Source organism: Perca flavescens, chromosome 20 (assembly GCF_004354835.1).
Source record: "Perca flavescens isolate YP-PL-M2 chromosome 20, PFLA_1.0, whole genome shotgun sequence".
NCBI classification, from domain to species: Eukaryota; Metazoa; Chordata; class Actinopteri; order Perciformes; family Percidae; genus Perca; species Perca flavescens.
In genome coordinates this window covers 2041970-2069469 of record NC_041350.1, presented here as the reverse complement: position 1 = coordinate 2069469, position 27500 = coordinate 2041970, and the positions used below count along the sequence as shown (strand labels likewise).

The window sequence follows — 27500 nt, the reverse complement described above, 5'->3', positions numbered from 1 at the left end:
CAAGGCCGCGGGGAGGGGTGAAAGGATCAAAGTCTTCTGATTGGCTGCGAAGGCTCTTGGGAGGGGGTGAAAGGGTCAAAGTCTTCTGATTGGCTGCCGAAGGCTGCGGGGGAGGGGTGAAAGGGTTAAAGTCTTCTGATTGGCTGCCGAAGGCTGCGGGGGAGGGGTGAAAGGGTTAAAGTCTTCTGATTGGTTGTTGAAGGCTGCGGGGGAGGGGTGAAAGGGTTAAAGTCTTCAGATTGGCTGCCGAAGGCTGCGGGGGAGGGGTGAAAGGGTTAAAGTCTTCTGATTGGATGCCGAAGGCTCTTGGGGAGGGTGAAAAGGGTCAAAGTCTTCTGATTGGTTGCAGAAGGCTTCGGGGGAGGGGTGAAAGGGTTAAAGTCCTCTGATTGGTTGCTGAAGGCTGCGGGGAGGGGTGAAAGGGTTAAAGTCCTCTGATTGGTTGCTGAAGGCTGCGGGGAAGGGGTGAAAGGGTTAAAGTCTTCTGATTGGCTGCCGAAGGCTGCGGGGGAGGGGTGAAAGGGTCAAAGTCTTCTGATTGGCTGCCGAAGGCTGCGGGGGAGGGGTGAAAGGGTCAAAGTCTTCTGATTGGCTGCCGAAGGCTGCGGGGAGGGTGAAAGGGTCAAAGTCTTCTGATTGGCTGCCAAGGCTGGGGGAGGTGAAAGGGTTAAAGTCTTCTGATTGGCTGCCGAATGCTGCGGGGAGGGGTGAAAGGGTTAAAGTCTTCTGATTGGCTGCGAGGCTCTTGGGGAGGGGTGAAAGGGTTAAAGTCTTCTGATTGGCTGCCGAAGGCTGGGGGGGAGGGGTGAAAGGGTTAAAGTCTTCTGATTGGCTGCCGAAGGCTGCGGGGGAGGGGTGAAAGGGTCAAAGTCTTCTGATTGGTTGTTGAAGGCTGCGGGGGAGGGGTGAAAGGGTTAAAGTCTTCTGATTGGCTGCGAAGGCTGGGGGGAGGTGAAAGGGTCAAAGTCTTCTGATTGGCTGCAAGGCTGGGGGAGGGTGAAAGGATCAAAGTCTTCTGATTGGCTGCCGAAGGCTGCGGGGGAGGGGTGAAAGGGTCAAAGTCTTCTGATTGGCTGCCGAAGGCTGCGGGGAGGGGTGAAAGGGTTAAAGTCTTCTGATTGGCTGCCGAAGGCTGCGGGGGAGGGGTGAAAGGGTTAAAGTCTTCTGATTGGTTGTTGAAGGCTGCGGGGGTGGGTGAAAGGGTTAAAGTCTTCAGATTGGCTGCCAAGGCTCTTGGGGGAGGGGTGAAAGGGTTAAAGTCTTCTGATTGGATGCCGAAGGCTGCGGGGGAGGGGTGAAAGGGTCAAAGTCTTCTGATTGGTTGCAGAAGGCTTCGGGGGAGGGGTGAAAGGGTTAAAGTCCTCTGATTGGTTGCTGAAGGCTGCGGGGAAGGGGTGAAAGGGTTAAAGTCTTCTGATTGGCTGCCAAGGCTCGGGGAGGGGTGAAAGGGTCAAAGTCTTCTGATTGGCTGCCGAAGGCTGCGGGGAGGGGTGAAAGGGTCAAAGTCTTCTGATTGGCTGCCGAAGGCTGCGGGGGAGGGGTGAAAGGGTCAAAGTCGTCTGATTGGCTGCCGAAGGCTTCGGGGGAGGGGTGAAAGGGTCAAAGTCTTCTGATTGGCTGCCAAGGCTCGCGGGGAGGGGTGAAAGGGTCAAAGTCTTCTGATTGGCTGCGAAGGCTGCGGGGAGGGGTGAAAGGGTTAAAGTCTTCTGATTGGCTGCCGAATGCTGCGGGGAGGGGTGAAAGGGTTAAAGTCTTCTGATTGGCTGCTGAAGGCTGCGGGGGAGGGGTGAAAGGGTCAAAGTCTTCTGATTGGTTGCAGAAGGCTTCGGGGGAGGGGTGAAAGGGTCAAAGTCTTCTGATTGGCTGCGAAGGCTGCGGGGAGGGGTGAAAGGGTCAAAGTCTTCAGATTGGCTGCGAAGGCTCTTGCGGGGAGGGGTGAAAGGGTTAAAGTCTTCTGATTGGTTGTTTAAGGCTGCGGGGGAGTGGTGAAAGTGTTAAAGTCTTCTGATTGGCTGCCGGGCTCTTGGGGAGGGGTGAAAGGGTCAAAGTCTTCTGATTGGCTGCCGAAGGCTCTTGGGGGAGGGGTGAAAGGATCAAAGTCTTCTGATTGGCTGCCGGGCTGCGGGGGGGGGTGAAAGGATCAAAGTCTTCTGATTGGCTGCCAAGGCTGCGGGGAGGGGTGAAAGGGTTAAAGTCTTCTGATTGGCTGCCGAAGGCTGCGGGGGAGGGGTGAAAGGGTCAAAGTCTTCTGATTGGTTGTTGAAGGCTGCGGGGAGGGGTGAAAGGGTCAAAGTCTTCAGATTGGCTGCAAGGCTCTTGGGAGGGGTGAAAGGGTTAAAGTCTTCTGATTGGCTGCTGAAGGCTGCGGGGGAGGGGTGAAAGGGTTAAAGTCTTCTGATTGGTTGTTGAAGGCTGCGGGGGCCCAGACACACACAGGCCGCCATTCATCCGCTCGCTGTGTGATCAGCCTTGAACAGTGGAAGGCATGTTATAGAGGGGGGGAGGGTGGGGGGGGGGGTGGGTGACTCAGGAATTCCACCGAGCATCACGTGACCCCTGAGCAAGGCATTTATATCATCCCTCTGGGGGCCCTCTCTGTTATTATTCCCCCTTTCTGAAGTCAAAACCAGAGAGAGAGAGAGAGGGAGGGAGCGATGGAGGGAGAGAGAGAGAGAGAGAGAGAGAGAGAGAGAGAGAGAGAGAGAGAGAGAGAGAGGGGAGAAAGAGAGAGGGAGAAAGAGAGAGAGAGAGAGAGAGAGAGAGAGAGAGGGGGAGAAAGAGAGAGGGAGAAAGAGAGGGAGAAAGAGAGGGAGAAAGAGAGAAGAGAGAGGGAGAGAGGAGAGAGGAGAGGGATAAAGAAAGAAGAGAGACAGAGAGAGAGAGAGAGAGAGAGGGAGACATATATATATATATATATATATATACATATATATAAATACATTAATATAAAAATTTAAATTAAATAATAAAAAAAAAAAGAAATCGAAATATATTAAAAATAATAATAATTTAAAAAAAGGGGATGAGAAAAAAGACAAAATAAAGAACATGTAAGCCTGATCCAAATCCCGTCTGACAGGAGCCACATTGTCAGCTTTGCCTCCCCCCTTCCCCCCCTTTCCCCCCGGGACCCAAACCAGAGCTCATCGGCACCTCAGTCGTCCCGAGTTAGGGGAATAACCGATGGCTGTTGCCATGGTGTCTTCTTTTAAGCCCTCACGTTGTCCACGTTTTCAAAAGTTTTTTTTTTTTTTTTTATCAGAAAATATGGGACGTCGATAAAGCGCCAAAAATGTAAAAAAAAAAAAAAAAAAAAAAGATAAAAACATGAAAAAAAAAAAAAAAAAAAAAGTCAGAAAAAGCGATTAAAATGTTGAAAAAAGTGTGGCCGGGTTGGCCCAGCGGGTAGAGCAGGCGCACATTTTTTTTTTTTTAACCTTTATTTATCCAGCTAAGTTTATTGAGAACCTGTAGTCCTAGTATGCATGTCTTTATAGTGGGAAGAAACCAGAGGAAACCCACACAAACACGGGGAGAACATGCAAACTCCACACAGAAAGGCCCGGAACGACCTGGGCTCGAACCCAGAACCTTCTTGCTGTGAGGCAGAAGTGCTAACCACTGATCCACCGTGCTGCACATGCCTCAACACAGAGGTCAAGGGTTCGAATCCGACCTGTGACTATTTCCTGCATGTCTTCCCCTCTCTCTCTCTCTCTCTCTCTCTCTCTCCCATTTCTCTCTCACCTAGCTGTCCTATCAAAATAAAAAAAACAAAAAATAATTTTAAATATATATATTAAAGATTCGCCTCTCCGGGAACCATCACCTTATCGTGGTGGAGAGGTTTGTGTGTCCCTGTGACCCTGAGGGCTGTGTTGTCTGGAGCTGTGTGCTCCTGGTAGGGTCTCCCAAGGCAAAGTGGTGTCAGGTGAGGGGCCAGACAAGCCCCCGGCTGAGCGCCGCTGCGTTGGGGTTTACCCCGGTGGACGAGAGGGTCGACTCCCTACGCCTGCGGGTTGTGGGGGAACTTTGACTGTTGTTTGTGCATATGCACCAAACAGGAGTTCGTAGTATTCGGCCTTCTTGGAGACCTTGAGTCGAGTCCTGCATGGGGCTCCAGTGGGTTTCAGGTGAGGGTTGGCCTCCGCCAGGGCTGCGCTTTGTCACCAATCCTGTTTGTAATATTTATGGACAGGATATCGAGGCGTAGTCGGGGTGGGGAGGGGTTTCAGTTCGGTGGGCTGGGGATCTCATCGCTGCTCTTTGCAGATGATGTGGTCCTGATGGCTGATTGGGATGAGGATCAGCACCTCTAAATCGGAGGCCATGGTTCTCAGCAGGAAACCGATGGAATGCCTTCTCCAGGTAGGGAATGAGTCCTTACCCCAAGTGAAGGAGTTCAAGTACCTTGGGGTTTTGTTCGCAAGTGAGGGGACAATGGAGCGGGAGATTGGTCGGAGAATCGGCGCAGCGGGTGCGGTATTGCATTCAATCTATCGCACCGTTGTGACGAAAAGAGAGCTGAGCCAGAAGGCAAAGCTCTCGATCTACCGGTCAGTTTTCGTTCCTACCCTCACCTATGGTCATGAAGGCTGGGTCATGACCGAAAGAAGGAGATCCAGGGTACAAGCGGCTGAAATGGGTTTCCTCAGGAGGGTGGCTGGCGTCTCCCTTAGAGATAGGGTGAGAAGCTCAGTCATCCGTGAGGAGCTCGGAGTAGAGCCGCTGCTCCTTTGCGTCGAAAGGAGCCAGTTGAGGTGGTTCGGGCATCTGGTAAGGATGCCCCTGGGCGCCTCCCTAGGGAGGTGTTCCAGGCACGTCCAGCTGGGAGGAGGCCTCGGGGAAGACCCAGGACTAGGTGGAGGGAGGTCCAGCTGGGAGGAGGCCTCGGGGAAGACCCAGGACTAGGTGGAGGGAGGTCCAGCTGGGAAGAGGCCTCGGGGAAGACCCAGGACTATGTGGAGGGAGGTCCAGCTGGGAGGAGGCCTCGGGGAAGACCCAGGACTAGGTGGAGGGAGGTCCAGCTGGGAGGAGGCCTCGGGAAGACCCAGGACTAGGTGGAGGGAGGTCCAGGGAGGAGGCTGGGAGGAGGCCTCGGGGAGACCCAGGACTAGGTGGAGGGATTATATCTCCAACCTGGCCTGGGAACGCCTCGGGATCCCTCAGTCGGAGCTGGTTAATGTTGCTCGGGAAAGGGAAGTTTGGGGTCCCCTGCTGGAGCTGCTCCCCCCGTGACCCGATACCGGATAAGTGGACGAAGATGGATGGATGGATGGATGGATGGATTAAAGATTTGAATAAAAACTATTTAATTTAAAAATGAAAATGTATTAAATAAATATAAAAAAAATTTAAATTAAATAATTTAAAAAATATATATATATTAAATTAAAATTACATTTGTCGGTCGGGTTTTAAATAAATATAAAAAAAATGAAATAATTTAAAATATATATATTAAATTAAGAAATAAATAGATAAAAAAGAAGAAAAAAAAAGATGTAAATTCAAAAATAAAATGTATTAAATAAATATAAAAATATAATTACAAAAAGAAAATAATTATAAAAGAAAAAAGACAAAAAAAAAAAACATTAAAATGTAAAATACAAAACAAATGGAGATAGAGACGACCAAAGGGTTAAGAAGCAGGAGCACAACACACCATCAACAAACGGCTGGCTGGGCTTTTGGGGTTGTCCACGGCAACGACTATTTTTAGGCTGCTCGTTATCTCCCGACCAGCACCCCTGGGAGTTACTGGACTAAACCATTTATGTAACTCCCCCATGTCTTCTCTCTCTCTCTGTCTCTGTCTCTGTCTCTCTCTCTCTCTCTGTCTCTCTCTCTCTCTCTCTCTCTCTCTCTCTCTCTCTCTCTCTCTCTCTCTCTCTCTCTCTCTCTCTCTCTCTCTCTCTCTCTCTGTCTCTCTCTCTCTCTCTCTCTCTCTCTCTGTCTCTCTCTCTGTCTCTCTCTCTCTCTCTCTCTCTCTCTCTCTCTCTCTCTCTCTCTCTCTCTCTCTCTCTCTCTCTGTCTCTCTCTCTCTCTGTCTCTCTCTCTCTCTCTCTCTCTCTCTGTCTCTCTCTCTGTCTCTCTCTCTCTCTCTCTCTCTCTCTCTCTCTCTCTCTCTCTCTCTCTCTCTCTCTCTCTCTCTGTCTCTGTCTCTCTCTCTCTCTCTCTCTCTCTGTCTCTGTCTCTGTCTCTCTCTCTCTCTCTCTCTCTCTCTCTCTCTCTCTCTCTCTCTCTCTCTCTCTCTCTCTCTCTCTCTCTCTCTCTCTCTCTCTCTCTCTCTCTCTCTCTCTCTCTCTCTCTGTCTCTCTCTCTCTCTCTCTCTCTCTCTCTCTCTCTCTCTCTCTCTCTCTCTCTCTCTCTCTCTCTCTCTCTCTCTCTGTCTCTGTGTCTCTCTTTCTGTCTCTCTCTGTCTCTGTCTCTCTATCTCTGTCTCTGTCTCTGTCTCTCTCTCTCTCTCTCTCTCTCTCTCTCTCTCTCTGTCTCTCTCTCTCTCTCTCTCTCTCTCTCTCTCTCTCTCTCTCTCTGTCTCTGTCTCTCTCTCTCTCTCTCTCTCTCTCTCTCTCTGTCTCTGTGTCTCTCTCTGTCTCTCTCTCTCTGTCTCTCTGTCTCTCTCTCTGTCTCTGTCTCTGTCTCTCTGTCTCTGTCTCTGTCTCTGTCTCTCTCTCTCTCTCTCTGGACTCTCTCTTTAGAGACAGGTAGCACTGGACTCTCTCTTTAGAGACAGGTAGCTCTGGACTCTCTCTTTAGGGACAGGTAGCTCTGGACTCTCTCTTTAGGGACAGGTAGCTCTGGACTCTCTCTTTAGAGACAGGTAGCACTGGCCTCTCTCTTTAGAGACAGGTAGCACTGGACTCTCTCTTTAGGGACAGGTAGCACTGGACTCTCTCTTTAGGGACAGGTAGCTCTGGACTCTCTTTAGAGACAGGTAGCACTGGACTCTCTCTTTAGAGACAGGTAGCACTGGACTCTCTCTTTAGGGACAGGTAGCACTGGACTCTCTCTTTAGGGACAGATAGCTCTGGACTCTCTCTTTAGGGACAGGTAGCACTGGACTCTCTCTTTAGAGACAGGTAGCACTGGACTCTCTCTTTAGGGACAGGTAGCTCTGGACTCTCTCTTTAGAGACAGGTAGCACTGGACTCTCTCTTTAGGGACAGGTAGCACTGGACTCTCTCTTTAGGGACAGATAGCTCTGGACTCTCTCTTTAGGGACAGGTAGCACTGGACTCTCTCTTTAGGGACAGGTAGCTCTGGACTCTCTCTTTAGAGACAGGTAGCACTGGACTCTCTCTTTAGGGACAGGTAGCACTGGACTCTGTCTTTAGGGACAGGTAGCTCTGGTCTCTCTCTTTAGGGACAGGTTGCACTGGACTCTCTCTTTAGGGACAGGTAGCTCTGGACTCTCTCTTTAGAGACAGGTAGCACTGGACTCTCTCTTTAGGGACAGGTAGCTCTGGACTCTCTCTTTAGAGACAAGTAGCACTGGACTCTCTCTTTAGAGACAGGTAGCACTGGACTCTCTCTTTAGGGACAGGTAGCACTGGACTCTCTCTTTAGGGACAGGTAGCACTGGACTCTCTCTTTAGGGACAGATAGCACTGGACTCTCTCTTTAGAGACAGGTAGCACTGGACTCTCTCTTTAGAGACAGGTAGCACTGGACTCTCTCTTTAGAGACAGGTAGCACTGGACTCTCTCTTTAGGGACAGGTAGCACTGGACTCTCTCTTTAGGGACAGGTAGCTCTGGACTCTCTCTTTAGAGACAGGTAGCACTGGACTCTCTCTTTAGGGACAGGTAGCACTGGACTCTCTCTTTAGAGACAGGTAGCACTGGACTCTCTCTTTAGAGACAGGTAGCACTGGACTCTCTCTTTAGGGACAAGTAGCTCTGGACTCTCTCTTTAGGGACAGATAGCTCTGGACTCTCTCTTTAGAGACAGGTAGCACTGGACTCTCTTTTAGAGACAGGTAGCACTGGACTCTCTCTTTAGAGACAGGTAGCACTGGACTCTCTCTTTAGGGACAGGTAGCACTGGACTCTCTCTTTAGGGACAGGTAGCACTGGACTCTCTCTTTAGAGACAGGTAGCACTGGACTCTCTCTAGGGACAGGTAGCACTGGACTCTCTCTTTAGGGACAGGTAGCTCTGGACTCTCTCTTTAGAGACAGGTAGCACTGGACTCTCTCTTTAGGGACAGGTAGCACTGGACTCTCTCTTTAGGGACAGGTAGCTCTGGTCTCTCTCTTTTAGGGACAGGTTGCACTGGACTCTCTCTCTTTAGGGACAGGTAGCTCTGGACTCTCTCTTTAGAGACAGGTAGCACTGGACTCTCTCTTTAGGGACAGGTAGCTCTGGACTCTCTCTTTAGAGACAGGTAGCACTGGACTCTCTCTTTAGAGACAGGTAGCACTGGACTCTCTCTTTAGGGACAGGTAGCACTGGACTCTCTCTTTAGGGACAGATAGCTCTGGACTCTCTCTTTAGAGACAGGTAGCACTGGACTCTCTCTTTAGAGACAGGTAGCACTGGACTCTCTTTAGAGACAGGTAGCACTGGACTCTCTCTTTAGGGACAGGTAGCACTGGACTCTCTCTTTAGGGACAGGTAGCACTGGACTCTCTCTTTAGGGACAGGTAGCACTGGACTCTCTCTTTAGGGACAGGTAGCACTGGACTCTCTCTTTAGGGACAAGTAGCTCTGGACTCTCTCTTTAGAGACAGGTAGCTCTGGACTCTCTCTTTAGAGACAGGTAGCACTGGACTCTCTCTTTAGGGACAGGTAGCACTGGACTCTCTCTTTAGGGACAGATAGCTCTGGACTCTCTCTTTAGAGACAGGTAGCACTGGACTCTCTCTTTAGAGACAGGTAGCACTGGACTCTCTTTAGAGACAGGTAGCACTGGACTCTCTCTTTAGAGACAGGTAACACTGGACTCTCTTTAGAGACAGGTAGCACTGGACTCTCTTTTAGGGACAGGTAGCACTGGACTCTCTCTTTAGGGACAGGTAGCACTGCATTTAGCTTTGTGCTTCTGTTTGTGTGTTCCAGATGGTGATGTAGTTTAGTTTCTGTTGTGTTATAATCTGGTTAACTCTGATTGGTTGGTTCCCAGACTGGTCCTGAGGCAGAACCGGGTCAGGAACTGACCTGAGCATCAGGACCAGCTGAGTGAGGGGACTCAGCTCTTGGTGTTGCAGGGCTTTCTGCTGGTAGGAGTGGGGGGTCACTGTTTTTTAGATGGAGCCAATATTTGATTGCATGTTTTTGAATTTTGATGAATAAAGGGAATTGGCCTAATTCAGCTCTGCAGGCGTTGTTGGTTGTTGGTTCTATCTCTCTCTGTCTGTCTGTCTGTCTGTCTGTCTGTCTGTCTGTCTGTCTCTCTCTCTCTCTCTCCCTGGAAGCCGATTGGTTCCCGTTGGAAGTATAGCATCACGGCATGAATCACAATCAGCCCGTAACTCTCCGACAGCCGACTCACTCCATCACAGAGGGGTGTGTGTGTGTGTGTGTGTGTGTGTGTGTGTGTATAAGGAAACCACAGAGACACTGGAGGTATTATTACAAGGTCTGAAACTGTATTTGGCATGGTTTTTTTTTTTTTTTTTTTTTCTTAAACAAGTGCATACATGTACAGCTACAGAAGCAATTTCTCATTTTTTTCATTTATTTTTTTGTCGCCAAGTTGACTCAGATTTCGTCACATTCTACGTTTCGACAGGCTCGTCGTCTCCAGACCCCAAAAAGTAAAGTACACCAGCAGACTGGAAACATACTTTTAGGCTCTACACTTACACTGGAAGGTTATCCACGTACGTAAGAGTGACCTGAACGCTGGTAGGGCTGGCCGAAAAATCAAATGTCACGATATTTTTTACCAATTACCTCGATATCGATACAGAAATGATATCGTAGCGCTGACTAATGTTGCTTTCACAAAATCTCTACACAATGAGATTTTAGATCACTAATCACCGGTAATGTGGATACTAGATATTAGGGCTGTGCAATTAATCCAAATGTTAAATCGTGATTTAAGATTTCGGCTCCCCAACGATCACCAAAAACAGAAATAATCCAGAAAAATTTATTATTTAGCTCGTTACGTTTTGCAAAAGTAAACTCATATTTTCTCTCGTGTGTTCTGAATGAAAAACTAAAAGTTTAAATATGAAAAGTATTAACGCAAATATCACAGCTGTGTGTGTTTATTTTTACTGTTGATTTTTCCACTGTTTGTTTAAGTTCAATAACTGCAACATCTTTCCAGAAGTCAACGAGCAATCGCGTCAAATTATCGCGATTTCAATACTGACCGAAATAATCGCGATCATACAGCCCTACATTTACACAATGAGATTTTAGATCCATAATCGGCAGTAACGTGGATATAACGACTAAGTGGGGGAAAAGGCAAATAACAGAACAGTTACAACAGTCTGGTAAATTCAGAAAATGACATCACTTTACTGTAATGTAATAATTTAATTATTAATAATCGAGAAAAACAATTAGTTAGCTCGTTACGTTTCGTATTTTTACGTAAACTTTCATTTTCTCTTGTGTCCTATTTAAATAAAGTTTAAAAAGGACAAGTATTAAGGCAAATTTCACAGATTTATGCCTTTTACTGTTGATTTATTTAACTTTTTCCACTGTTTGTTTAAGTTCAATAATTGCAACATCTTTCCAGAAGTTAACGAGTAAGCGTGTCGAATTATCGTGATTTTTAATATTGACCTAAATAGATAGATAAAGATCCCTAATCGAGCAGCCCTAGTGGATATAATGACTGAGTGGGGTAAAGGAAATAATAGAAGAGCTAGAACAGTCCGGTAAGTTCAGAAAATAGGGTGACCAGACAGTCCCCGAAATCCAAGGAGTTGTCCCGAATCCCGAATCCTGCCCTAATTGTCCCGAAATATTTTAGCAAACTCTCAAGTAGTTACAGTGTGATCATGAACTCTGGCTGAGTTCATGAGTTGAATGATTTTTTTGATTTTAATTTTTAACTTTCGGGTTTACAAGACAAGACAGTTGAGTTTCTTAATAAAAATATTAAATGATCTTGGTGGTTGGGAGTTTTGGAAAATTCATGTTAAGTGCCCGGCAGCCACCAGAAGGAGTGATCGTGATTGGACACTGCTGATGTTAACGCGCAGACATGACAGACAGTTGGTCCCGAATCTTACCCATTCTCATCTGGTCACCCATTCAGAAAAGTACATCACTTTACTGTAACACAGCCTTTAAAACCAGGAAAACACTCTTATGTCATATTACGATATCCAAAATCTAAGACGATTTCTAGTCTCATATCACGATATATATCGATTTAATATCGATATATATCGTGATAGATATATATATATATATATATATATATATATACACATATACATATATATATATATATATACATACATATATATATACACACACATATATATATATATATATATATATATATATATATATATATATACATACATATACATACATATATATATACACATATATATATATATATATATATATATATATATATATATATATATACATATATACATATATACACATATATATATACACATATATATATATATATATATATACACACACATACATATATATATACACACATACATATATATATATATATATATATATATATAATATCTTTTATTTCTCGGTTTAGATTATTACTTTTATTTTTACTTTCATATTATATTATTTGTATATATTTTTGTATCTTATTTGTTTACTTATTGCAATGACTGAATAACTGTAAAAATAAATTCTCTTTTTCATCAAACACCAGTTATTGCAAGTTCCCCCCCCCAATTTCATCACATAAAATTGCATAAATATCCGGCATATTCCATCGCATTTTTTAAGAAAACCTGCCGCATAATCAAGGATTTTCGCCCCGCAACAATCACAAAAAAAACTCATTTTCTCGCATTTTTCTGGAAGGACTGATAGTGGTGGTTAGATGGCTGTGTTATAATAACAGAAGGTCAGTTCCTATATGGCCACGTGGCCAGTGTGAATGCAAATGGAAAAAAAAACTGTTGCTATAGCTACGCTCCTGTAACCCAGGCGGGGTCAAACTCAGTTTCCCAGAGGGCCACACTGGAAGGAGAGAATCCCACCGAGGGGCCTGACATGTATAGAGATTATTCAAGTGCTTTTGTTACCGCATGTCACTTTTTTTCCTTTTCACATTTTGGTAGCTTTTTCCCCCTCACATTTTTGTGGCTTTCTCAGACATTTGTCATCTTTTGTTTTGTAAAGTTTCTTGTCTTTCCCCCTCATTTTTGTACGCTTTTTTGGATGCATTTTTGTTGATATGAAGCCCTACAAAAAGTCATCAAAAAGAGTTCCTTTAGCCATCGTAGAATTTAGCAAAATCAAGCAAAAAATAAAACCATATACATACATATATATATATATATATATATATATATATATATATATATATATATACATATACATATATATACACATTATCTCAGCCCGAATATGAGTCTCAGAGTCACTGAATCTGCCCAAATGTCTACTTCGAATGTCATGTAATCGCAGTTTTAAAAAAACACTTTCCTGTGTTTTTTGGTTTGGCGCGCAACTAGGCAAAATATATATAGTACAGTATACCCACTACAATACATTAGACTACACCACTGATACAGAGCCAAGTTTTAAGGACATTTTTGTCACTTTTCTGGACGCTTTTGTCATTTCTTTCAACATTTTCACATTTTTGTAACTTATATACGGGCCAGATGTAAATCTGTAACCACTTGGTCGGAAAGAAGCTAATGTGTCACGTCACTCTTACGTACATACCTTCAAGTAAAGTGTAAAGCTGGAAACCAGCTGTGATGGGAAGAGAGAGAGAGAGAGAGAGCCTGTTATGGAGGAGGTACATACCTTCTTTTTTCATCTTCCAAAAAAAAAAAAAAAAAAACACAACGTATTGAAGAAAAAAAAAAAAAAATCTAAAAATAATTATACAGCCATTGTGTTTTACGAAGTTATACACTTCCCCCTTTGTGTCCGATATATGTACATGTCCAATGTCAAGTCTCTGTCCTTCTGGAACGTGGATGTAATGTAGGGCTGAGCAATTAAATCAAAATGTAATCGCGATTATGATTTCGGGTCCCAACGATCACGAAAAACTATTCAGCTCGTTAACGTTTTGCAAAGTAAACTCTTTATTTTCTCTTTGTGTGTTCTGAATGAAAAAATAAAAAGTTTAAAATAGGAAAAGTATTAAAAAGGCAAAGTTCACAGTTGTGTGTGTGTTTTTTTTTGCACTGTTGATTTATTTAACTTTTTCCACACTGTTTTTTTTTTTTTTTTTTTAAAGTTAAATAACTGCAACATCTTTCCAGAAGTCAACGAAGTAATCGTGTTGAATTATCGTGATTTCAATATGGAACGAAATAATCGCGATTACAGTACAGGCCAAAAGTTTGGACACACCTTCTCATTCAATGTGTTTCCTTTTTATTTTCATGACTATTTACATTGTAGATTCTCACTGAAGGCATCAAAACTATGAATGAACACATATGGAATTATGTACTTAACAAAAAAGTGTGAAATAACCAGGGCTGCCACCTCTTAGTCGATTAGTCGACTAATCGGTGGTTTTGGTCTTAGTCGACTAAGATTTCTTTAGTCATTAGTCATTTTTTATGCTTATTCATGTTTAATTACTTATTTCCAAGAAACTCATGAGCACATTTATGGTAAACACGAGATCTAAAGTGGTGCTTTTGCAGGATTAATTGTGGAGAAACTCAGTTTTACAGATGGTTAATTAACTACATTTATATTGTGCTTTTCTAGTCTTAACCACCTCTCAAAGCCCACAGCTCTGTCAATTAAATCAACTAATCGATTAGTCGACTAAGTCCTATAAGTGTTAGTCCACTAAGGAGTTCTTTAGTCGAGGACAGCCCTGGAAATAACTCTGCAAACCCTTGGTGTTCTCTCAATGAGCTTCATGAGGTAGTCACCTGAAATGGTTTTACCTTCACAGGTGTGCCTCGTCAGGGTTAATTAGAGGAATTATTTCCCTTATTAATAAAAAAGCAAAGGGTGGCTACTTTGAAGAATCTAAAATATAAGACATGTTTTCAGTTATTTCCCACTTTTTTGTTAAGTACATAATTCCATATGTGTTCATTCATAGTTTTGATGCCTTCAGTGAGAATCTACAATGTAAATAGTCATGAAAATAAAAAGGAAACGCATTAAATGAGAAGGTGTGTCCAAACTTTTGGCCTGTACTGTACACATACATTTTTATCCATAAATAGAGCAGCCCTAGCGTGTGTGTGATGTCCCACCTTTGTTGCCGTAGTCCACAAAAAAAAAAAAAAAAAGGTAGAAAAAGCATCCGGTGGAGATTATTATTGGGGTTATTTTTTCCCTCTCTCTCCTTTTTCACCTTGATGTCCATCCGGCCAAGATATGTTTTAAGGGTCTCTCTCCTTTTTCACCTTGATGTCCCCGGCCAAGATGGTGGCTATCTCGCCCTGCATGAAGGCCCAGGGCACGTTGGAGCCGACCAGCGGGCAGCGCTCGCCGCTGGGGCAGTACACCTCGCCCGTGGCGCCCTGCTGCTTGATGCTCTCCCGGGAGCACGGGAAGCAGAACTTGTGCGAGGCCACCGACGGGCACTGGACGAAGTGAGTGTCCTCCAGGCGCTCGCGGCACAGCGTGCAGCACAGCGGCGAGCCGCCCGGCGCCACCGAGGAGTCCGGGACGGCGCTCGCCGTGGCGTGCGGGTCCAGCGACGAGCCGCCGCCGCCGCCGCCGCCGTCTCTCGGCGCGAGCCTGCGCTGGGGCGACATGGGGCTGCCGCTGTTCCGCCGAGAGCTCGCCATCGTCGTGGTTGTTGTTGTCGAGTGGACCTGGTTGGAGTCTTTCGGCGAGCCGGCGTGGCCCGCGTTGTCCGTGGCGAGGATGAGCGCGGCCATCGGGGACTGGCCGTTGTGCGGCGTGGAGGAGGCCTCGGGAGGCGTGGCGCGGCAGTGGGGGGAGGAGGTGTTGGTGGAGGAGGAGGAGGAGGAGGAGAAGCCCGGCAGGCCCGTCTGAGGCAGCTTCAGGACCTCGGAGGGGGACGGGAGCCACGGTTGGCCCTCGCCGCCGCCGCCCCCGCCGCCACCGTTGGTTTTGGGCGCGCTGCCGTCCCCGTCAGGCTCCGGGGAAGGCTTCCTCTTCAGGCCGCGGGGGTGTTTCCCCCGGTCTGAGGAAGAGGAAGAGGTTAACACAACCATATAACCACATAACCACACACATAAACACACACAGAAACACACATATACACACAGAAACAGAGTCGCACAGTCACACACACAGCCTCGTAACGTTACTAGCTGCTCCGCTACTCGTTTGTAGCGGATTAAATATCAGGTAATAATCAACTGTAAAGTAGCTACACCTTTTCTAAAGGATCCCTTGGTAAGTGAAATTGTAGAAAGAAAAAAAAAAAAAAAAAACGTTGACACCAACATTTAGTGGCAAAATCCATTGTTATGTCTACAAAATTATTTTAGATATAGTATAAGTTCAAGTCACCACTACCTCTGGTCAAAATATTTAATTAGTATCTCAATGTATTGACTCAGTATCTCAGAATATAAACAAAGAATATCAAAGTAATGAGAAACTATAAAATATTGACTTAATCTCAACATATTGGTTCAGTATCTCAATATATTGACTTAGTAACTCAGAATATTGACTAAGAATCTCAAAGCAATGAGAACATTCAAAATATTGACTTACAATCTCAATATATTGACTCAATATCTCAAAATATTGACATAGTAATTTAGAATATTGACTAGGAATCTGAAAGTAATGAGAAACTTTAAAATATTCACTTAGAATCTCAATATATTAACTTAGTATCTCAATATATTGACTTAGTATCTCAATATACTGACTTATCCCAAAATATTGACTTAGTATCTCAATATACTGATTTAGTAACTCAGAATATTGACTAAGAATCTCAAACCAATAAGAACATTTAAAATATTGACTTACAATCTTAATAAATTGACTCAACATCTCAAAACATCGACTTAGTATCTCAATATATTGACATATTAACTTGGAATATTGACTAGGAATCTGAAAGTAATGAGAAACTTTAAAATATTCACTTAGAATCTCAATATATTAACTTCTGCACACCGGCGTGCAAAGTATAATTTTGTATTATGAGTCTGGAGATCCTTTTTTCTTGTTGAAGGGGAAATCTATTCTTGGGACACGTTTGTTTCTACTGTTTAAACTGAATTGTATTAATGTTGTTAGTGTTTGGATGCTTTCAATGGTTTCTTCAAATTCTGCATTAGCAAAACATAAAAAAAATTATAAAATGATGAATCTTTACCCGGACAAGTGACTTTTGTTCATGGACAAGTGAAACGTAAATGTACTTTTTGTGCCTCAAAAAGTTAATGTCAAGCCCTGTCACACACACACACACTCACATTGTCTCACACACACACACACACACTGTCACACACACACACAAAAACACACACACACACAGTCACACACACAAACACACACACAGTCACAGAGTCACACACACACACACAGTCAGTGTCACAAACACAGTGTCACACACACACACACAGTCACACACACACACACACACACACAGAAACACACACACACACACACACAGAAACACACACACACACACACACAGTCACAGAGTCACACACAGTCACACACACATAGAAACACACACAGTCACAGAGTCACACACACACAGTCACAGTGTCACACAGTCACACACACATAGAAACACACACACACACACACAGTCAGTGTCACACACACACACAGTGTCACACACACACACAGTCACACACACACACAGTCACAGTGTCTCACACACACAGAGTCACACACAGTCACAGAGTCACACACACACACAGTCACAGTGTCACACAGTCACACACACATAGAAACACACACACACACACACACACACAGTCAGTGTCACACACACACAGTGTCACACACACACACACAGTCAGTGTCTCACACACACAGAGTCACACACAGTCACAGAGTCACAGACACACACAGTCAGTGTCACACACACACACACAGTCACACACACAGTCACAGAGTCACACACACACAGTGTCACACACACACACACACAGTCACACACACAGTCACAGAGTCACACACACACAGTGTCTCACACACACACACACACAGTCACACACACAGTCACAGAGTCACACACACACAGTCACAGTGTCACACACACACAGTGTCACACACACACAGTGTCACACACACACAGTGTCTCACACACACAGTCACAGAGTCACACACACACAGTCACAGTGTCACACACACAAACACACACACACTTACATTGTCTCACACACACACACACACACACACACACACACACACACACACACACACACACACACACGAATGAAGCACAGGAAACGTCTCAACACAGTGAATAAAGCTTTGTTTATGTTGCTGGCTGCCGTTCTGTGCCAAAAGCTGCGCGTGCGCAGAGCAGAGCAGACCAGGTCCGTCTCAGCAAGCAGCGTCGGTTTAGAAATGCGCGTCAGCAACGTAATACGTGCTAATAATGCTGACAGATGATTTTAGTGCCGTTAAGTTCCTGTTTTCATGGCTCCTGCCAATTCAAAATGTCCCAGTGTTGGGAGGAAAATAATACACACAAAAATAAATAAATAATTAAACTAACCCAAATAAAATAAAATGTAATAATATTTAAAAAAAATATTAATAAAAAAATATATATAACATTCAAATAAAAAATATTATATATATATTTATTATTTAAATAAAAATCTTAAATAAAAAATAAATATAAAGATTAAAATTAAAAATATTATATATATTTATTATTTAAATAAAAATCTTAAATAAAAATAAATATAAAGATTAAAATTAAAAATATTATATATATTTATTATTTAAATAAAAATCTTAAATAAAAAAAATTAAAAAATGATATATATATATATATATATATATATATAAAAACATGGAATAAAATTGAAAAAAAAAAAAAAATACCTGTTTTTGAGGAAGTGGCACTCGTTTCATATCCCATCACCCGCTGCATGGCCGCGTGGTCCTTTTTAAATCTGCTGTCGAAAGTGTGTAGCTCCATCAGGTCCCGGACCGTTTTGCCTTTGCCCATCCAGTCCTTGTGGCTGTCCGACATGTCCAACAAGCTGTCCGGCCTGCGTTTGTCTTTCACGTCCTCTGGGCGCTTCCCGCCGTGCTCGCCCCCGCCGAGGGGGCCGTGTGCAGACATAACCCCGGCGCCGTGTGCAGACAGAACCCCGAGACCCATCTGAGTCGCGCGGCCGTTGAGCGGGTGAATGCTCGGAATGCCGCCGTTCACCAACGGCACCAGGTTGGGAGGAACCGCGCTAGTCCTGCGGGGGTTTGGGCTCTGGCGGTTCAGCTCCGGAGGCTCGTCCGGTTTAGGGAATCCGTTTGGCAGGCCGTTTACCTGCCTCCCCGGCGCCTGGTACTCCGGTCCCAGCCGCGGGGGCCGGTCGGACAGCGGGTAACGGTCCAACGGCTGCGGAGGCGCTCGCGAGCCCGGGTCTCCTCCAGCCGAGTGGTGGTTGAGGTCCTTGCCGGTGGCGTGGTGGGGCTTCCCCGGGCCCGGAGAACGGCCGTCCTGGAAGCCGTGTGCTCGCTTTAACTGCCGGGCGGTCTCGATGACAAATTCAATCCGGTCTGCCCCCTCGTAGTTGACACATCCGCGGCAAACGGGCTCGGTAAAATCCCAAATCATCGCCCACGGCATGCGGGGCAAGTCGCACAGATAGCAGGACTGCCTTCTGGAGGCAGCGACCGCCGCGGAGGACATGCTGTTTAAACCCCCCCAAAAAAAAACTTCTCCAAAATGTCCGTTGGCTCGTTTCTTTTTTTTTTTTTTTCGCCGGAATGAAGAAAGAAATAACCCACAAAAAAAGGTTGTATTTCCCCCGTCAGAAAGCAGCAGAGTCGCACCGACGGGAGTTCATCGTCGGGTGGTTGTGTGTCCTTCGCCTCGGCGCGCCTCCGTCTGATGAGAGCTCGCGCTTCACAATTCGGCTCGAGCTCTCGATGTAGGCCGTGACGTCAGCGCCGACACTCTGGCTCGGGCTCCGGGTGTTCTATTTACTGGATTCTTCGACGACCCCTCGGGCGCATGCTCGCCAGTTGCTCTATCTTTATCCGGAGAGATTACACAACCAAAGATCGTCTGTGTCTGGGTGCGAGAGAGAGGCATCACTCTATCTCGGTTTTACTGTCACCACACACACACACACACACACACACACACAAAATACCTTCAGAAAGGCATTCAAGTTCTCTACTTAAGGACATCTAACAATGTGAGCACGTGCACACCAGGGCCGTGCAGAGACCTTTTGAGGGATTCAAAAAAAGGGCACATGGAACAACATTTGTTAACAATATATTTCATCTTTATTTTAAAAACTGTATATTTTACATTTTTTTACCTTTTTACATAATACTAAATCCACAATACTGTACACCTCAAAATGAAATATGGAGCCTTACATTAGACTACATTCACACAAATATATCCAACTGTTGTCCAAGCAAAATGTAATCTTACATACAGTATCCAAACTACAGTAGCCTATACAGTGGGGGAAATAAGTATTTGACCCCTTGCTGATTTTGCAGGTTTGCCCACTTACAAAGAATGCAAAAATCTACAATTTTAATCATATGTACATTCTAACAGTGAAAGACAGAATCCCAAAGAAAATTCCAGAAAATCACATCATATGAATTTATTAAAATTGATAACCATCTGATGAGGAAAAACAAGTATTTGACCCCCTGGACAAACAGCAAGTATTCTGGATCCTACAAGCCAGTTAGTCTTTCTTTAAGACACAGCCCCAATCCGAACCAATTATCTACATCAAATACACCTGCCTCACCTCGTTACCTGTATAAAAGACACCTGTCAACACCCAAACAACCAGCATCCAACATCACCACCATGGGCAAGACTAAAGAGCTTTCTACGGACATCAGGGACAAGATTGTTGATCTGCACAAGGCTGGGATGGGCTACAAGAGAATCGGAAAGCAACTTGGAGAGAAAAGATCAACTGTCGGTGCAGTTATCAGGAAATGGAAGAAGCACCACACCACCGCCAACCTCCCTCGGTCTGGGCCTCCACACAAGATCTTGCCTCGTGGGGTGTCCCTGATCATGCGAACGGTGAGGAATCATCCCAAAACCACAAGGGGGGAACTGATGAATCAACTGAAGGCAGCTGGGACCACAGTTACAAAAGAAACGGTTGGTAACACACTACGCCATCATGGATTGAAATCCTGCAGCGCACGCAAGGTCCCCCTGCTCAAGAAGAAACATGTACAGGCCCGCATGAAGTTCGCCATTCACCACCTGGACGACTCAGAAGAGGCCTAGAAGAAGGTGATGTGGTCAGATGAGACCAAAATAGAACTTTTTGGCCTCAACTCAACTCGTCGTGTTTGGAGGGCAAAGAACACCGAGTACAACCCAAAGAACACCATCCCCACCGTCAAGCATGGTGGTGGCAACATCATGCTTTGGGGGTATTTTTCAGCCAAGGGGACGGGACAACTCCATCGTATTGAGGGGAGGATGGACGGGGCCATGTATCGTGGAATTCTGGACCGACATCTCCTTCCCTCAGTGAGAGAGCTGAATATGGGTCGAGGATGGGTGTTTCAACGACCCTAAGTACACCGCCAAAGCAACAAAAGAGTGGCTGAAGAAGAAGCACATCAAGGTTCTGGAGTGGCCTAGCCAGTCTCCAGACCTGAATCCGATTGAAAATCTTTGGAGGGAGCTTAAAATTCGAGTTGCCAGGCAACAACCTCGGAACCTGAATGATTTGGAGGCTGTCTGCAGGGAGGAGCGGGCCAACATCCCTGCCGAAATATGCACAAACCTTGTCACCAACTATAAAAACCATTTGACATCTGTGCTGGCCAATAATGGCTTTTCTACAAAATATTAACATGCTGTTTGTCCAGGGGGTCAAATACTTGTTTTTCCTCATCAGATGGTTATCAATTTTAATAAATTCATATGATGTGATTTTCTGGAATTTTCTTTGGGATTCTGTCTGTCACTGTTAGAATGTACATATGATTAAAATTGTAGATTTTTGCATTCTTTGTAAGTGGGCAAACCTGCAAAATCAGCAAGGGGTCAAATACTTATTTCCCCCACTGTATATGGAAAGCTATCATAATAAGTACGTATGAACGACTATCAGATTTCTGTTGCAGTGGGCTAGCAGGCCTTTAATCAGAAAGGGACCACCAACCTACACTGCAGACTACAAATAACCTAAGCTAATTTCCCCAAAAAGTGACGTGTTCTTTTAAGTGGGCTGCTGGTTGAGAGGCAGAAAGCATATGGAAAAGTGTGTGTAAGCTCATCCAATCAAATCAAAGCATTGGCGCCAATGCTGCTGCCAGTTCTGCCGTTGTTTACCATTTTCTTCTTCCTCTATTCCGTAGAAAGAGGAATATTCTTTGTATTAACACATTAATTAGTCTCTTTGTTTTGTGGTCGATAGTTCATCTTTTAGTTTACGTAAGTGGGAGCAGTATCAAGTGGAAGAATGGGACTATAAACCTAGGCTTACAGGCACTTAGGCATTACATTTTGAATAAAGTAGATTATATTAACATCAAAAGCTTAATTTTTCTTCTGGACTCGATCATAAATACATGTCCGAACTTTGGAACAAACCACAAAAAAACTAGAAAATCGCATTCATGACGATTTGTGGTGATTTTTATTTCCGTTAGCCCTTTTTCCTACATTGACGCTGATGCATTAAAGAGGAGTGACTCCCCTGTTCCAAGATGGCGGCTCTGTTGACGCATTCGTCCCAATGAACTGCCGTAGTCTAACGTTAGTTTAGCTAACAGCTAATTCGGCTAACCGCTAGCCGACGGCTCGATTCAGTCTAAAATAAAAAAAACAAAAAAGATCCCATAATATATCTCAGCAGAAAGTTGAAAAATGTTGCGTTTACTTCACACAAGAGCAGCCATCTTCCCCTGTTGCCATGCAATTTCATCGCATAAAATTGCATAAATATCATATATAGCAGTGGTTCCCAACCTTTTTTCCTTGGCGCCCCCCCTACTCATGTCTAAGAAAAGCTATATATATATATATAGTTTTCATACAGACTTTTGTATACATTGGATATTCTAGTGTATTATAATTTGTTTAACATGTGCAAAACATTTTTTTTTACCTCAACCTCAAACCAGATAAAGACTCGCGCCCCCCCTGTGATCTTTGCCGCCCCCCCCTGGGGGTGTCCGGAAACCCAGGTTGGGAACCACTGATATATAGCATATTCCATCAGCATTTTTTAAGAAAACGTGCCGCATAATCAAGGATTTTTGCCCCGCAACAATCACACAAAAAAACTCTATAAACATTTTTCTGGAAGGACTGGATATTAGGTCGAGATGGTCCGATACCGCCAAAAAACGCTGGTATCGGTATCGGGAAGTACTGGAGTTTATGCACCGATCCGATACGACGTAATAAAGCCCTAAAGAAAATCTACGTTAAAGTAGATTATTTATGTTGTTCTTCCGTTATAACTATAAAAGAAAGTTCTGGGGCATTCATTCTTTGCGTTTGTTCATGTTTCACAAAGAGTTTAACCTGAACCAGACCGACAACAAAGATAGAAATAATATCACATCTATACAGAGATAGTAGTATACAGCTGTTATACATCATATCATCATACAGAGATAGTAGTATACAGCTGTTATACATCATATCATCATACAGAGATAGTAGTATACAGCTGTTATACATCATATCATCATACAGAGATAGTAGTATACAGCTGTTATACATCATATCATCATACAGAGATAGTAGTATACAGCTGTTATACATCATATCACATCTATACAGAGATAGTAGTATACAGCTGTTATACATCATATCATCATACAGAGATAGTAGTATACAGCTGTTATACATCATATCATCATACAGAGATAGTAGTATACAGCTGTTATACATCATATCATCATACAGGGATAGTAGTATACAGCTGTTAAAACATAATAATATATAAGACACTCTGGTATCAGATCGGTACTCGGTATCAGGCGATACGCGAGTTCAGGTATCGGAATCGGTATCGGGAAGCAAAAAATGGTATCGGACCATCTCTAATATTAGGAACCTATTTCCAAGATATAGGAGGACATTTTCGAACACAACTCATGTCTGAAAACAAATACCTGAACTGAAGAAGGTAAACATTGGTATTGCCAACACTGGTATCGAAAAAAAAAAAAAAAAAAAACTATTGTATTGTCACAGTAAACAAAAATGGTTCCACAGCAAAACTCCTCCTCCTCCTCCTCTTCCTCCTCCTCCTCCTCCTCCTCCGTACTGTTGTGGTCTGTATGGCGTCACTGGAATTGGAGGCAGAGTGAGCGCTCATCCTGCAGTCTCCCTGTCTCTGCTCACAGGGAACCAAAGAGCTTTTATTAATACCCCCCAACCCCAAAAAAACAACCTGAGCTGGGAGTTCAGCTGACAACCATGCACACAGACTCCATTCTGCAAGACAAATTTGGATTTAAACTTATTTTTTTTACGTCTCCATTGAAAGAATGTAAAATTATTAAATGAATGCATTCAACACGATGTGTGAAACGTGTTATTTTGGGGGGATTTTTAGTCCTATTAAAGCAACAAAGGGTGTCTGACTGGCTGCTCTTGTTGAATCCCTCTGCTTGCATTCCATTCTGAAGTGCCAGGCGCCTGTGATGTCACGGAGCCAACAGCCAATCAGAGAATTCTGCTGTTGTTGCCGGGCAGAGTGTGAGGGGCTCCTTTCCTTCCATTCAGGCAGCTGCTGCTGAGCCAAGCTGACTGTACAGGCACACTGTGGGAACATAGGGATGTGGGAACATAGGGATGTGGGAACATAGGGATGTGGGAACATTGGGATGTGGGAACATAGGGATGTGGGAACATAGGGATGTGGGAACATAGGGCTGTGGGAACATAGGACTGTGGGAACATAGGGCTGTGGGAACATAGGGCTGTGGGAACATAGGACTGTGGGAACATAGGGCTGTGGGAACATAGAGCTGTGGGAACATAGGGATGTGGGAACATAGGACTGTGGGAACATAGGGCTGTGGGAACATAGGCCTGTGGGAACATAGGGCTGTGGGAACATAGGGCTGTGGGAACATAGGACTGTAGGAACATAGGGCTGTGGGAACATAGGGCTGTGGGAACATAGTGCTGTGGGAACATAGGACTGTAGGAACATAGGGCTGTAGGAACATAGGGCTGTGGGAACATAGGACTGTGGGAACATAGGGCTGTGGGAACATAGGGCTGTGGGAACATAGGGCTGTGGGAACATAGGACTGTGGGAACATAGTGCTGTGGGAACATAGGGCTGTGGGAACATAGGGCTGTGGGAACATAGTGCTGTGGGAACATAGGACTGTGGGAACATAGGGCTGTGGGAACATAGGGATGTGGGAACATAGGACTGTGGGAACATAGGGCTGTGGGAACATAGGCCTGTGGGAACATAGGGCTGTGGGAACATAGGGCTGTAGGAACATAGGGCTGTGGGAACATAGTGCTGTGGGAACATAGGACTGTAGGAACATAGGGCTGTAGGAACATAGGGCTGTGGGAACATAGGGCTGTAGGAACATAGGGCTGTGGGAACATAGGACTGTGGGAACATAGGGCTGTGGGAACATAGGGCTGTGGGAACATAGGGCTGTAGGAACATAGTGCTATGGGAACATAGGGATGTGGGAACATAGGGCTGTAGGAACATAGGGCTGTAGGAACATAGGGCTGTGGGAACATAGGGCTGTAGGAACATAGGGCTGTGGGAACATAGGACTGTGGGAACATAGGACTGTGGGAACATAGGGCTGTGGGAACATAGGGCTGTGGGAACATAGGGCTGTGGGAACATAGGGCTGTAGGAACATAGTGCTATGGGAACATAGGGATGTGGGAACATAGGGCTGTGGGAACATAGGGCTGTAGGAACATAGTGCTATGGGAACATAGGGATGTGGGAACATAGGGCTGTAGGAACATAGGGCTGTAGGAACATAGGGCTGTAGGAACATAGGGCTGTGGGAACATAGGACTGTAGGAACATAGGGCTGTGGGAACATAGGGCTGTGGGAACATAGTGCTGTGGGAACATAGGACTGTAGGAACATAGGGCTGTAGGAACATAGGGCTGTGGGAACATAGGACTGTGGGAACATAGGGCTGTGGGAACATAGGGCTGTGGGAACATAGGGCTGTGGGAACATAGGACTGTGGGAACATAGTGCTGTGGGAACATAGGACTGTGGGAACATAGGGCTGTGGGAACATAGTGCTGTGGGAACATAGGACTGTGGGAACATAGGGCTGTGGGAACATAGGGATGTGGGAACATAGGGACTGTGGGAACATAGGGCTGTGGGAACATAGGCCTGTGGGAACATAGGGCTGTGGGAACATAGGGCTGTAGGAACATAGGGCTGTGGGAACATAGTGCTGTGGGAACATAGGACTGTAGGAACATAGGGCTGTAGGAACATAGGGCTGTGGGAACATAGGGCTGTAGGAACATAGGGCTGTGGGAACATAGGACTGTGGGAACATAGGGCTGTGGGAACATAGGGCTGTGGGAACATAGGGCTGTGGGAACATAGGGCTGTAGGAACATAGGGCTGTAGGAACATAGGGCTGTGGGAACATAGGGCTGTGGGAACATAGGGCTGTGGGAACATAGGACTGTGGGAACATAGGGCTGTGGGAACATAGGGCTGTAGGAACATAGGGCTGTAGGAACATAGGGATGTCACCACACAGGAGGTTAAATGCACAGAGGATCCGGTAGATTTCAAAATTAAACACAGGGGACAAACTTCCGATCGTAACTCGTAACTTTGTCAACATTTGCTTCTCCCGGTGCCACGGAATAATGTGTTGATCAGTAAATCAACCTCAGACGCAACGCATTTAGTGGGCAAGGGTTTTGATCCGTCAGACTGAGCGAAATCGCAAGGGAGTCTTCTGGGGCCACAGCTATGCTAGGCGATAGCAGCATAGCTGCATTATTCTGGCGATATCTGAAAGATCTTCGCAACAACGAGCAAGCGAGTGATCGTGTACATTCACTGAGTGAACATAATGAAAATAAAGTATATATTTCTCGCTAGAAATGTAATCAAAATGCATTTTTTATGCAGAAACTAACTCAAAATATTGATTGTTTTTTTTCACTAAAAATCAGAGAAATGTCAGCCATCTTTTTTCTTGAATCTTGAAAGTCACGTGACTCGGACGCAGAAGATCAGGAAAAGAATAGGCAGAAAAAAACAGTCATACAATTCAAGGGCCATTATTGTAACCCCTCTACGTTATTGCACTGTGGACCAACGTTGTCAGGGTACGTTTTTATGTGAGACTGGGTTGGCATATGTGTTCCCAGATAAAGGTCATTGACTGTCTCCAAGTTAGCTCAACATCACCCTAAAATCCACAAATGAGTTATGTCATCAAAAGATTCCAACCTCCAAACCGTACGCTGATATCTGTCGTTAATAATGCCCACAGGAGCGTTTTCCGTCCTAACAAACTACCGATTTCGCCCTATTTTTGGAGCATTTGTGGCCTGTGTTGTGTCATGAACTCCCAGTCTGTCCCTTTGCTCAGCCTGTTGACCTGTAAAACAAACAGCATGGATTACAGCTGAGGACACGATGGTTCATTTAGTGGCTGAGCAGCAAAGCAAATATTTGTATTGAGTTGTGTATTTTCAGATGACAACAAAAAACCTAAAAGAAGGTTCTCTCTATTTGTTTCATTAAGAATTATTTCACAGACTACAGACCCAGAAGTAAGGACAAGATGCATTCAGGGAACAAAGCATCGTTTTGTGTCATTTTGTTTATTTTTGGGTTAGTTTTGAGTCTTTTTATGTAATTTTTGTGTGTGTTTTGTGTATTTTTGGGTTAGTTTTGAGTCTTTTTGTGAAATTTTTGAGTCTTTTTGTGTGTGTTTTGTGTCTTTTTGGGTTAGTTTTGAGTCTTTTTGTTTGTTTGTTGTGTCATTTTTCAGTCTGTGTGTTTTGTGTCTTTTTTTTGTCTTTTTGTGTATTTTTGAGTCTTTTTGTGTATTGTTGTGTATTGTTGTGTCTTTGTGTGTTTGTTTTGTGTCATTTTTGAGTCCTTTTGTGTCTTTTTGTGTCTTTTTGTGTCATTTTTAAGTCTTTTTGTGTATTTTTGTGTCTTTGTGTGTCTTTTTGTCTTTTTGTGTCTTTTTGTGTTAGTTTTGAGTCTTTTTGTGTCATTT

At 44.6% G+C, this 27500-nt stretch overlaps 2 protein-coding genes across 2 annotated transcripts in view; one reads left to right on the top strand and one right to left on the bottom strand.

Moving 5' to 3' along the window:
- ap4s1 (adaptor related protein complex 4 subunit sigma 1) overlaps positions 1-27500 on the top strand; it is a 90733-nt gene that overhangs the window by 13115 nt on the left and 50118 nt on the right. The window lies entirely within an intron of this gene.
- On the bottom strand, positions 14464-19194 carry LOC114546695 (interferon regulatory factor 2-binding protein 2-B). The gene is made up of 2 exons (XM_028565678.1): positions 18137-19194; positions 14464-15281 (listed from the first exon to the last, which is right to left on the bottom strand). The coding sequence occupies exons 1-2, from the start codon at positions 18945-18947 to the stop codon at positions 14509-14511; spliced, it is 1584 nt and encodes a 527-aa protein (XP_028421479.1). The 5' UTR covers positions 18948-19194; the 3' UTR covers positions 14464-14508.

Coding starts and splice junctions, on each gene's coding strand:
- LOC114546695 (XM_028565678.1), bottom strand. CDS start 18,947: ATGTCCTCCGCGGCGGTCGCTGCCTCCAGAAGGCAGTCCTGCTATCTG. Junction 15,282..18,136: donor TGCCACTTCCTCAAAAACAG/GTATTTTTTTTT, acceptor CCTCTTCCTCAG/ACCGGGGGAAACACCCCCGC.